Below are 14,358 nucleotides of genomic sequence, written 5' to 3'. Positions count from 1 at the left end.
CAATCCCCCTTTGTCCGCCATGCTGTATAACTGGCAGCCGGTATGCATGTGCGACATGTGGTGCTGCCTGTCGGATCACGCATGAAATAAGGTTTCTGTTCTCGAAAGGACATGGTTGTGAGCCCAGGTTTACACATTTCATACAACATTTCCGATGTATGACATTTCATGCGCCACCCTGTATGTTTCTTTGTGGTTCTTGAATTGTAATTTCGTATCGAATATTACACCTAAGTCACGCTGCTGTGCAACTATGGCGATGGGCTTGTCGGCTGGGTAATATGATGTCGATAGAGGCGATTTACATAGTTTCATGGTCATGTGGCTGCATTTTTGTGGATTGGGGAATATCGTTTTTTTTTTTTTTTCAACCTTTGAATTTTTAAAAGTCATTTTATTTTATTTTCATTGCTTGAGAACAAACAATATGCTTTCCCCATTCAGGGACTCCCATAAGACAAAGCCTATAAATAATTTTGTCCAAATAATGATTGTAGCAAATGTAGACAAAATTTTTAGTGTAGTTGAAACACTGTATAATACACTAAAAGACTAAGAATAGAGATCTATTATATTCTTGATCAAGATGAGACAATAGACATTGAAGCTGATTTATTTTTCCTTGAATTCTGCTAACTTGTGCACAGTTTAAGGATATTTCACTATCCGTCAATATGAAGATGACAAAACTCACAAAGATGGAAAGCACAAAAATTCCTAAATGTATTTATAGCAGTAAAGGAGTAGACTAGAGTTCCCTTCCAGCATTAACTTTGTACAAGACTCACCTCAAGAACTTGGTCCGATCTCTCTGTAGTGAGAACTTTCAATGAGATTCTATATCCATTCATAAGAAAAACATCTAATGTCACTTCTTGGCTCTTTTCACAACTCGTTTCTTGCTGTGCTGAGAGGAGGAAGCCATTAAATAGGTCTGTATTCACCAGCTGGGGATCCTGACCAACTGGAAAATGTTATTAATGTTTAACAAAATTAAATATTTCAGAAAAATACAAATAAAATATAAAAACTTGATATCTTCATCCTCTCCCATTACCTCTTTGACAAAGTGTAGGAAAAATACCGTCAAATAATCCATGGTTTAAAAGCAATCTAGAATCAACTGAGCTAAAGTATGGAAATGTTGTTTTGCAATCATAATTTATCAAGTGGGAATCTCCACGGTCATTATGCTTGATCTCGGTTTGATTATTTTCAAACGACAGGGTGAATGAAGGGACTATTGTATCTGTGCAAAATGTCAACTTCTTGTTTTTGACAGATCTTGACGTTTTATGGCCACTAGACTGAAAAAAAGTGGGTTCTGCAACGTAACTGTGGTTAGATGTTGTGGGGGCTTCTCTCAAGCCATTTGAGCTGCAGATCTTGTCTAAAACAACATTACATTACTTGCCTCATTTGAATCTGGAATTGTTTTGATCCCCTTCATCATGGCCTGTTACTGAATTACCAGATGGCATTTTTCATATACCCTGTATAGGTTACAGTCAAACCTGCTCTGCAGATAAACTTGTATTATATGGACAATTGGTAAGTACAACAGAACTTCGTGGTAATGACATCCAAGGGACCTGATAAACTGTGTCATTATAAATGAGCGGCTTGAAACAGAGATTTATGCTATCAGACGAATGAGCAAAATGATACAGAGCACACCTTAATACAGCTTATTTTAGATCATGCGTATTTACCTTCAAGCTTGACATTAAAGTGCATACCTTTGGAATGCACAACATGAAAATACAGTGCAGTATTAATTTTCATAAAAGAGTTTTAGCTCGTACAGTTAAATTTACAACTAGAGCACAATATTTACAGTACTCGCTAAGCTTTTACATTTAGGAAGAATAATGAGTAAATTTTGTCTGCCTTCTGCTTAACTAATATATGCTTTCTAAATCATGTTCTACCGAGCTCGATAGCTGCAGTAGCTAAAGTGCGGCCAGTATCCGGTAATCGGGAGATAGTGGGTTCAAGCCCCACTGTCGGCAGCCCTGAAGATGGTTTTCTGTGGTTTCCCATTTTCACACCAGGCAAATGCCGGGTCTGTATCTTAATTAAGGCCACAGCCACTTCCTTCCAATTCCTAGGCCTTTCCTATCCCATCGTCGCTGTAAGACATATCTGTGTCGGTGCGATGTAAAGCAAATAGAAAAAAAATGATGTTCTATGATCATTATATGTCTCACGATTGCCTCTGTTGTAACAAGGCCATCATCATTTGTTGCATAAGTTTCACAGTCACATTGATTCAGAATATTAGTTTTTTTTTTTTTTTTTTTTTTTTTTTTTTTTACAGCAATTCAAATTACAGAAAATTATAATCATTGTCATAGACATCATCTTCAGTTTCAGCAGCATTTATTTCTTCTGTAGATGACACTCCTGAATAGAGGAATGAAGTTTATTTTATGCAGTAGAGGAAAAAGTGCAGTAGGCCTACATTTCTGGCAGTAACCCATCTCCATGCTTTTTCAATGCACCTGATTGCTTCCATCAGTATCTTTTTTTCTCAATGCATTTTATCATCCTCAATACTATGAACGTAAGATAGTAGCATTAGAGACTTTTGATTATGCATTGATCCATGCACTACAATATCCTTATGGTGTCTGCAGGAAGAAATACAAGCTTAATATATTCTCAAGACCTGTGAGTACAGAGTGTGCTGGACAGTTGCCAACAGGAACCTTGTGTTCTGAATCCCAAGCTCCCGATCCCAACCCGTCATTTCAGCTTCAAACAATTCAGAAGTCATCCAAGATTTTTTAATTAGCATTGCAGCATATTGGCAAATTATTTACATTCCTGAAGCACCTCAGATTCTAGGACTTCCAATCATAATCAGTTCTCTCTTTTCAGTTCCATCTGCATAAGCATAAGCAAGAACTGATTTGATCTTCAGATAACTTGCCACCAACACATTTCTTACCTTTGAATTTTAGTGTTTTCACAGGCATCAATCTAGAGAAAATGCCAGTGTTGTCTGCATTAAAGAAATGACAATTGGCACATCCACTGTGCACATTATACTACATGGTAGCAAGCAATTCTTATGTTGTTTTGTTATTCACAATCTTATTTTCTATACCATTCACTGTTTCCTAAAGTAATGTCATGACGCAGCTTGAATCGGTCAATCTAGCCACTACTTCACATGAAATTTTTTTAAATTTCCTTGCAAATTCTTCTGTTTTCACCATAAGGAGAGGTACACTATTGTTGTTTAAACTACATAGGCAGCATTTCATTCATGTCGCATTGTTCAGGATTTTGTAGCTGTTTAATCTTGATTCATTCAATTCAAATGCACCAATAATTATAGTTCTATTATTCCAAATCATTCAGACTGTAGAATTAATCACACTAAATTGATAACACTTATCAGATTTCTTCTTTTCTTTAACTTTTCCTTACAAAGTTAAAACTTTTATCTTTGTGGACAATCTGAATCTTTAAGTGAGGCATTAATATGTTTAACCCTTTTGCTCCTGGCATCTGTATATATGGACGTTTCTTAAATAATTTTTTGAAAATATAATAAACTCTCAACTATACTGGAAGAAATGTTCTACTCATATCAACCACTTAAACAAACATGAGTATAGTATACAGTGCCGAAAGAAGCGAGCAAAATCTAGAAGGCATTGACCTTGTGCGCCAGCTGACTACGTTGCTGGAGGGAAGTGAACGGTGTTGATGCCAGTAGGTGTGCTGTAGAGAAAGAGTTTTTTTTTGAAAAATTGCCTCTCAAAACGGGAATAAACTGCTGTGTATGTAGTGCAACTATCATTAAATCTGGAGACAAAAAGAAATAAATCTACTTTTATATGCACTAAGTGCAAAAAGGGATTGTACCCTCTGCACAAATGTTAAAAGTTATTGGCACATATATACTATAAATAATCAACTGTAAATAGTAAAGTGTAATTTTTTAAAAGTTAATACAGTATCTTATTTTCATGAACATTGACATTTTTGTGGGTTTTCTTATTATTTATTACTGTTATTTTGAACATGAAATGTATGTGCTGAGAAATACAAATTGCTGGTTTATGTTTAATCTTCAATAACTAGGTATGTTATTTTTTAAAATAAGTTTTGAAATTTAGTGGTTTTGTTCATTTTTAAATGTTCTTTTAAGTGATGTGGATGGTCGTGGGTTTTTTTTTTTTTTTTGAAATTTTGAAATTTTGAAGAAATGAGAAAAAATACACTTTCTGATTTGGTCAGTAGATTTTAGAAAATTAGATATCTTTTTTGCAAGACTATTTACTTTTTGCATTTAGGACCTTTCAGAGTAAGTATTTACAAATAAAACATTAAAAAAATATTCCATTCGGACAATAAATAAGTAAAATATACATATTTTGGTAAAATACAAGGTAAAGCAAGAAAAGGGCCTGGGATTTCTTGCACATACCCTGCCAAAATGTCTGGGAGCAAAAGAGTTAAGTAGAATACACAAATGGAAAATATAAACAGTAGTTCTGCAATCTCATTGCCCCCATTCTACTACTTATGTGGGAAAGGGCAAGTGCCTAACTTTCAAAAGAAGATCCAGTCTGTGCAGGTTGTGTTAGCTATGATGAGGAAAAATCAAAAGGTTTATCATCCTCGAATTTACACGGATGGTGAATGGAAAAATACAAACCAAAAATGTATGTGTGCGCGTGTATCAATAATAAGATGGCAATCTTAGCCAATGATATAATACATATACAGAAATACAGATTTTTTTTCTCAAAGTTGGGACACTGCATGTATAAAGAAGGTAGTAACCTGTCTGAATATATTTCTCCAGCATGGCTCGTCTCTCCTCCAACTGGTTAGATGATAATGGAAGAAGTTTCTTTGGTGGAAAGGGAGGTAAATTATTGGCACCATATTCTTTCTTAAGCTGTTCATGTAAATTATGCAACTGACGATAGCGAACTGTGCAATGGAATACACCATTAACATGAATATTGTAACCCTGAAACAAAAGAAAAAAATTCAGTAATCACAAATATATAAAATAAAAAGATGAGGTTATCATTTATGGTCTAATTAAACTAAATGACTTCCTAATCACCTGTTGTAATGTTTCAATAAAAGGAATTTCACATCATGGCTACAAACCCTATCAATGAGATAATTCTTGTCCTTTAAATTAAATGAAATGGCGTATGGCTTTTAGTGCCGGGAGTGTCCAAGGACATGTTTGGCTTGCCAGGTGCAGGTCTTTCGATTTGACGCTGTAGGCGACCTGCGCATCATGAGGAAGATGAAATGATGATGAAGACGACACATACACCCAGCCCCCGTGCCAGAGAAATTAACCAATGATGGTTAAAATTCCTGACCCTGCTGGGAATCAAACCCGGGACCCCTGTGACCCAAGACCAGCGACGCTAACCATTTAGCCATGGAGCCAGACTGTCCTTTAAAAGAGCAAGGTTACACTTTGCTTTGTGAGCCGAAGATGGTCGGTTCAATCCCGGCTCAGTTTGGTGGTATGTGAAGGTGCTTAAATATGCCAGCCATGTGTTGGTACACCTACCAACATGTAAATGAACACCTGCAAGACAAATGTTTTAGCACCTCAGCAAAAATAGTTAGTGGAATGTAAAACCAAGGACTGATTATCTATTAACAATGGCAATGATTTAGAAATTTAATGAATTCCTCTATTTCTCCACTCTAGCATTGAATGTATGTACGTATTTACCTTCAAGCTTGACATTAAAGTGCAAAACTGAAGTACGTACAACATAAAAATACAGTACAGCTTTAATTTTCGTATGCTAGAGTGGAGAAAAAAATAGTATTTCATTAAGATAAGTTCCAGATTTCAAGTTCCTAAATATTTAAACAGAAGAAAAATCACAATTGTATATACATTTCTAAATATCTGAGTGTGATTTGGTAGAATCTGATCATATTCTTTCAAAAACGAAACACGTGATTTTATTTTAAATAAGTTGTTTCTTTTTTCAAGTATAATAATGTTACTATATGTTTACTTTTGCAAGTAGTTAATAAATTTATTACTCAAAATTAGTTTCAGCAGACTGACGAACCTAACAGTTATAAAATAACTGAGTCAAAACTGAAAAGAGATGGTTTCAGATAATTAAAAAAATAAAAAAGTAAAATACAACACCATATGTTACTAAATCTTAATATAAATTATGCTAGAAAATGTACAGTCTAAATTATAGACTATATAATACCAAATTCTTAGTTAACAAAAAGGAACAAACAAGTGAAAAATAATTTCCATTACTTATACAGAGTGCCCGCTAGTAACCTAACTCTATTTTCCCTGCAATATTCCAGTTTCCCCTGAATTAAATTTAGTGGGACATCGTACATATTATTTCACTACACGGGTGACGGACGTGCGTAAGACCGGCTCCTCAGTTTCAGTGAATTAGAAGGTGCTATTCTAAAGGGAGCTATATAATAAGTGGTACACGAGTGTGTGATACAGTGTTGAATCAAACCAGCGAGTATCAGTCATTGTAACAATCAGTTCACCAATATTAAGTAGCGATTTCTCAGGCAATATGGGCCGCAGCAAGCTCAACACCAGTGACCCGAGCAGTAGTGCCAACCGCAGCAGTGCCAACCCTGTTGAAGAGGCAGTCACCAGGATACTAAACAAAACCATCAGCTCTGGTAAGTTCCTTGAAAAGATAGTAGCCGCCATATCGGAGCGTGTGACAGAACTCGTCATAAAGGAATTAGAAAAATCTCTCCAGTTCAATTCTGAAATTGTGGCAGAATTGAACGCAAAACTCGAGAGCAGGGATAAGGAAATCCGTGAGATGAGGGAAGACTTTGCTGCAAGATGTGACTCACTGGAACAATACAGTAGAAGAGCTAACGTTAGAATTTTTGGGGTACAGGAAAGGGTAAGTGAAAATATGGACGAACTTGCAATAAATGTTTTTAGGGAGATAGGTGTGAATGTGAATTTGCAAGACATCGATAGGAGTCACCGAGTCGGACCTAAATCTCCAGGGAAATCTCGGCCAATCATTGTCAAATTCACATCATATCGAACAAGGCAGGAAGTGTTTCGCAATAAGCGAAAATTGAAAGGTACCCCAGTAACTATTCGCGAGGATCTAACTTCCACCAGGTTGTCAATTCTTAAGGCAGCTATTCTCCGCTTTAATCAGAGCAATTGTTGGACCTCGAGTGGAGACATCATTATTAAGAAACCAGATGGCAGTAAAATTAGAATTAACCGGCTGAGTGACATTCCTACGGACAGTGACAGCAGTTAAATGTAACAATTCACTGAACTGAGTGCACCGAACTGAGTGTTTATATTCCTAGATTAGTCCATATTTATTTCTCTCAAGATCGTTAAATTTTATCGTAGAATAGTTTAGTGAATTATCATTTATTTTCGTTTAGCTTAGTTAAAATTTCTTTTTTGCAACTATTTATCTATATATTTTACTAAATAATTGCATTTACTTTCTTATTTCCTTATGATTAATTTAATAACTTTCAATTTTAAATACTTTTAATTTTTATTTTATTAATTTAGACACAGCACCCTTAATTTAGTCACGCTTTAAAATAATAGGTAATTCCAGACACAGTTGATTATATTCCTGCACCTCACTACTTCAATTAACGTTAAATTCCTCCTAGCTCTTTGTGTTTATCTGTACATTTTGTTAACTTTCATCGTTCCAAGTTGGCAAGAGTTAGAAGTGACAAAACAAATTCCTCTGACGTCACTAGTCGATTTTAACAGCCACCGTATGTCACCTCAGACCAGCTACCGTCTCCCATCCTTCCGCCGTCCCCACTCCCCTCACCCTCTAGCGCAAACCTTGACCAAAGTACCGCTAGTATCCTCAAGAATTTTGTCTCGCAACATCCCAGAGCTCTACACGTCTGTCATATAAACGCGCAAAGTATATTAGCAGCCAACCGAATGGACGAGATTGTAGAAATATTCACTCCACCTGTTTTCCATGTCCTGCTAGTGTCTGAGTCATGGTTAACAGATAATAGCCTCTTCTTTGTGTCATCTTGAAGGCTACTTGCTTCTGAGAAATGACCGCACTCACAAACGGGGTGGAGGGGTATGTGGCTATTTCCTAACTAGCCTCAAACCTAAGCTGGTCGGTCATTCACCAGGCAGGTATGAGAGAAAACCAGAATACATGCTCGTAGAAATAACAATGAACGGGATTAAAGCGCTTGTAGGAGTAGTTTACAAACCTTCGAATACAGGTCACTTAGAGGATTTTGAAGCTGACTTAACTAAATTACTGCAGGACTACCCTCACAGAATAATTATGGGAGATTTCAATACGGACTTAACTGATGCAACTTCTTCCGAATCCACACGACTCAAAACATTGTTTCAAGCCTATAATATGGAAATCTTACCTCTCTCTCCTACTCACCATACATCTCATTCGCACACACTATTAGATCTTATAGTTACCAGCAACTCAGACAGAGTTCTCAATGTTGGTCAAACCTCCGTACCTGGTATATCTGCACATGAAGCAATATACATCTCGGCCACCGAAACCCTCCCAGAAATTTATCACCTATCGACCATTGAAAAATATAAATAAAGATAGACTCTTAGAGGACGCAGGCAAAATACCCTGGCATGACATAACGAACTATAACAATCTAGATGACAAAGTTGACTTCTTTAATAGCAAAGTAACGGAACTATTTGACAAGCATGTCCCAAAGCGGCGAGCAAGAATATCGAAAGGACCCTCCCCGTGGTTAAATGACGAAATTAGACAACTTATGAAACAAAGAGACTGCGCTCACAGACAGTACAAAAATGAGCCTACCGTACAAAACTTTGACGAATATAGGAAGTTACAAAATAAGACAACACAACAAATACGAAATGCTAAACTGCGACACGCTTACAATTTAATTACGCCTGACGGTAGAATAGTGATGACATTTTGGAAATCTATTAATAAGCTTGGACTTACGAAGAACAAGACCAGAGAAGAACTTACAGTACCTCTCGAGACTCTTAACGAGTACTTTACTGCTAACTGCTCCGCAGTACGACATGACGACAAACAGAGACTTACGAATTATTATGGTACACACCCTACTCCTGACAGAGAGAAATTCTATTTCAGTCACGTGACGCCCCTCCAAGTCAGAAAAGCAGTCCTCAGAATAAGCACGAAAGCAAAAGGAATTGATGACAATGGGACTGACATGGTCAAACTAATTCTTGATTGTATATTACCAACCTTAACTCATATACTCAATTTCTCTCTTCTATACTCAACATATCCAACTCTCCGGAAGAAGGCTATTGTGCTACCTCTTCCGAAAAGTCAAACGCCTTCGAACGAGAGAGACTATCGTCCAATCTGTATTTTATCAGCTTTATCAAAAATCTTAGAATATGTAGTCCATACACAAATGTCTGAGTACCTTCGAACGCACAATCTCCTTAATTCTCTCCAGTCCGGTTTCCGACAAGGACATAGTACAACTACAACCTTACTTAAAGTGACTGAGGATGTTAGATAAGCAATAGACAGAGGACGATTCACAGTTCTGGTACTACTAGATTACAGTAAAGCCTTCGACAGCGTAGACATTGACATTTTACTTGTAAAACTGGAGGGCTCTACATTTTTCTCAGAGTACGATTGCTTGGATGCATTCTTATCTTCACGGACGTCAACAATGTGTGAAAGGTAATAATGGAATAGTTTCCTCATGGCGCCACGTGAAGAGAGGAGTCCCTCAAGGCTCTGTACTTGGTCCTCTTGTTTTCGCACTCTTTGTGAATGACATATCATCCAATTTAAGACACTGCAAATACCATATGTACGCTGACGATCTTCAACTCTACACCGACTCTACAGCACGAGACCTCCAGGAAAATATCGACTTACTAAATATTGACTTACAGTCTGTTAGTGATTGATCTGCTGCGCATGGCCTGAAACTGAACCCTACAAAGTCGCAAGTAATCTTTCTTGGCCATCAAAGTCAAATAACAAGTATAACTAAACGTCCGTTGCCAAGAGTAATCCTGCAGGATGTTCCAATTCCTTTTGTATCACAAGTGAAGAATCTCGGTGTTATCATGGACGAACGCATGACTTGGTCTGCACATGTCTTACATATCTGTCAAAAAGTTTACTCAGCTTTACATTTTTTATATAAACATATATTTCCAATAAAGCTTCAAAAGAAATTAATTGAAGCCCTTGTAATGTCACATTTTGACTATTGTGATGTTGTTTTCAACGACGTCAGGCCGCAATTTTCCCTAAGGCTTCAGCGCGCTCAAAATGCATGTGTGAGATATATATGCAATTTAAGAAAATATGACCACGTGTCACCATCTTTCCTAAAATTAGAGTGGTTGTGACTCCATGTTCGTCGTAACCATCATACTTTGTCTCTCCTCCATCGAGTTCTTACTACATTTTCCCCATCCTACCTTTCTTCACATTTCCATTACTTCTCAAATGTTCATGACAGACATACAAGGGCTCAAACATCCAACCTGCTCATCATCCCTCACCATCGAACTGCCGCATATAACAGCTCATTCTCGGTGTCTGCCGCACGAGAATGGAATCGTTTACCGGACGACATCAGAGGAATACCAACTACGGTGTCATTTGAAAGAGCGTTAAGAGGTATAACAGGATGCGAGTGACCTGTGAATTTCTGACCTTTCAGTGATCGTGCTACTACAAAATTATTACTAGCTATTATTATTATTATTATTATTATTATTATTATTATTATTATTATTATTATTATTATCATTATTGCTGTTGTGTGAATGTCCTACTGTGGTGAAATTTTATTTCAGTTGTATTTTGATTGTGTTTTAATTGTGCCTTCTAGTATTAATTACAGTAGTATTACTTATGACTTTAATGTATACTAATTGGTTTAGTGTAAGAGAAGGCCCAATGGCCTTAACTACGCCAATAAAGACATTTATCTATCTATCTATCTATCTACTCAAGAGTGACGCTTGAGTATGTTTATTATACTCTGGAATCATCATCTTGAAACATATTTTGCATGAACACTTACAATGGCATGTATGTATGTATGTATGTATGTATGTATGTATGTATGTATGTATGTATGTTCAAAAGAACTTCAAATAAATGTATCATAAGTCAAACAAGCTACACCTAATCATAAAGTGCCAATCTGTGAAGTGGGTTAGCAGTAATCCCAGAAACACTACAACCAACAAAAATTAACTACATTAATCCCAGCAAGCCATCAGTCAATCACCAGGTAACTAGAATATAAGGTAGGCTACTCCGGTGGTTGAAGCTTCCATTGGCTGGAGCGCTCTGACGTCACGCGGTATGAACGATAGCGAGTAAGGAACACAGTCGCAGTACAGCAAGCCTGTGAATTCTCGTACCTGTGAAACATCTTCTCAATCTTTCATCATATAATAGTCTGGTTTAGTCCGATTCGATAAGTAACGGCACTACCAATAGATTTAAAAACGTGAAAATGCGTTAAATTTCATCACATGCTGAGCAGGTAGAACATCAACTATCAAATACATGACATATAATACGAAAAGAAATAAAATATTGCCATGCAACTCAAAATAATTCATTTATTTCCTGATGAAGTAAATATTTAGATTAAATGGCATAGGAAAATATGCATCATATCGACATCATTATGGAATTATATTATTAAAACGTACGTGTCAGGAGACTTAATTACTTGATGAACCAGCCCAAAGCTTAGCCTTCTTATTGGCATATTTCCTCAGTGCTAGCTCCTTACTCTCTGCATTAAAATGCCATATCCTAATAAATGTCCTGGTCCTTACGTAGAGACAAATTATTTTGTCATGGAATACTGGAAATTTTGACTTAATAATAGAAGTAAGAGTTTTCACTTTTTTGCATCTGGATACAGTCTTACCGTGAAACACACCAAATGAAATTTCGAACTGGGATATATTTTTTAACCACTCATGACTGGGATGTGTGAGGCCCCCAAGATCCAGTAACAGGTCTCTTCTCGCACGACATTTTTGTCTCTTTCTTCGTATTTACTGTATATCGGATCACGGATACTGTATTATTTCACGAGCTTCAAAATATATTCAGAAATATAAGTTATTAGCACATAATAATGTTAATGTTATTGGATTTTACGTCCCACTAACTATGTTTTTGAGCACCTTCACCACCGGACTGAGACAGGATCGAACCTGCCAAGTTGGGCTAAGAAGGCCAGCGATCTACCATTTGAGTTGTTACTCATCCCGGCTATTAGCACATAACAATAATTATAGAAAATATGATTTTCATTCAGTCATTTACATCTGACACCTTTTTACTGTACGAGCTGTAATAATGGAGATATTCAAGAGTTTATTACAAAGTGTTTCAATAACCAAGCATTGCTGACGAGGAAGTATTGTTATGCCATCACAGTAGCAAACTAACTGGCTATGATGGTTGTTGTCGTTATTGTCTTTATAATATGCGAAATAATAATAATGTTATTTGTGTTACGTCTCACTAACATTTATGGTTTTCTGAGACTCGACGTGCCGTAATTTTGTCTCACGGGAGTTCTTTTACGTGCCGCCAATTTATAGCGCCACACACGTTTCCATAATATGTTGACTGCATTTTAATCAGTACAGTGGTTCTACTTCAGATACTGACAACACGAACACTGTTCACGTAGTGAACCACTATAAAACTACTATATATCTGTGATCCGATATACAGTAAATACGTAGAAAGAGATAAAAATGTCGGTCGGTCACTTGCTTTCTTGGCTTACGCTGTGTGAACCATCAACGATAGACCCCAAGTGTAAGCGTACGAAATGTAGAGCATAGAATCCTCTACAAAAAAGTCCGCGATGGCACATACCTATTTCCAACCGGCTGCCCTCTAGAAGCGATTTTAGGCTACAGTCCACGGTAAAACATGTAACTCCTTAAAATTAAATAAATATTTCGATATTATCCTCGAGTTCCTCATCAAAATAAATTGTTTGACCTCCTCCAGTATTTTATAAGGATTACAATAACCTTGTCAGGACATTATTTGCATGAATGGTTCAGAAGTTATGACCATTTTAGACTGTAGTGCTAATACGTGTCAGCAGGACGGGCGACCTCTGTTTCATACCACATCACGTCACGCAGAAGGCGGACAGGGAGAGAAACAAGTGAGCGCGATGCGGGAAGAGACCCCTGTGAGTCAATCACTCTTCAAACTAACGCTTATGTTCATCAGGGACCTTATTATTGAAATTGGTACGAGTAAGCATGCCAGTTTCTAAACAAAAGCATATGGGTTAATCTTCTAAAACTCAGGAATAAGATCCCAAGTCCTGTAGCAAATATGTATGCTGGTCAAGCATCACTGACACATTCCTGACTATGCAGAACTTTTCTGTGATATCATTTTTCCTTAATAGCAAGGCAAAATCCATAATAATTATGGGCAATCCATAATGATTAGCACCTCTATGTTATGTAAATTACATGGGTGATTTTAAAACACTGGGCATTTTAAAAGGAACATTAAGAAGTTAAGAGCATTTTAATGATATAGATTAACTTTCAGTGGTGTATTATTCTACATATCAGTCTCCCTCATCATTCTGTTTGGGTCCAGTCTTAGACAGAAAGCTTAATTTTTATGTGACAAGTGATTTCCCTGTGGTTTCTCTGTATATTTTCTGTATTTTTATTTCCCTGTGCTTTCTCTGGTTTCCCTGTTTTTCCAGAAAATGGATACCCTGTTATATTGGTTCATGGGGTTTCTTCCTTCCCTCCTTTCATGTTTGCTTTGTTCTTAGTCTTTTATTACCTGTATGTATTTGCAATCCTTGACCAGTTTGTCTATGGGGTCTGGTATGACGTGAGATGAATCTTCGTAACAAGATTTTATGACCAGATGCCCTTCCTGATATCGACCTTATCAGAGGAGTTAATGAGACGAAACAAATGATGCGACATATGATAGTAGGAAGGGAGAGGATGAAACCTGGTGTCTATACATAGCCTACTACTTTTGAATAGCACCAAGGAGGGTCTGCTCAAGGCTTAACAAATCACCATCAACAGTGTCATGTGCCCTCATTACACATGAACATTGCACAGAGGTTTGGAATCAAATCCAGGCTTTTGGCATGCAATCTGGTGATCATAAACTGATTAGAAATTATATACCATCACCTCTCCTACCCTGCTGGTTAATATTCTGATGGTGACTTTTTTTTTTATACAGCGGAACTCAAGCTACTAACCATGGTGTCAGACCGTATAGACTCGATGCCTTCATGATC

The 14,358-nt window shown here is 36.9% G+C and overlaps 1 protein-coding gene across 1 annotated transcript in view; it reads right to left on the bottom strand.

Moving 5' to 3' along the window:
* The window catches only part of Snx17 (sorting nexin 17), a 62,120-nt gene that overhangs the window by 39,477 nt on the left and 8,285 nt on the right, over positions 1 to 14,358 (bottom strand). The window contains exons 2-3 of the mRNA XM_067152254.2: positions 4,804 to 4,996; positions 789 to 964 (exon numbers count right to left, since the gene is read on the bottom strand). Coding sequence (XP_067008355.2) covers positions 789 to 964; positions 4,804 to 4,996 — 369 coding nt within the window. The remainder of the gene's footprint in view (positions 1 to 788; positions 965 to 4,803; positions 4,997 to 14,358) is intronic.

The sequence above is a fragment of the Anabrus simplex genome, chromosome 8 (genome assembly GCF_040414725.1).
Source record: "Anabrus simplex isolate iqAnaSimp1 chromosome 8, ASM4041472v1, whole genome shotgun sequence".
In the NCBI taxonomy this organism is placed as follows: Eukaryota; Metazoa; Arthropoda; class Insecta; order Orthoptera; family Tettigoniidae; genus Anabrus; species Anabrus simplex.
This window is presented reverse-complemented; position numbering and strand designations above follow the sequence as displayed.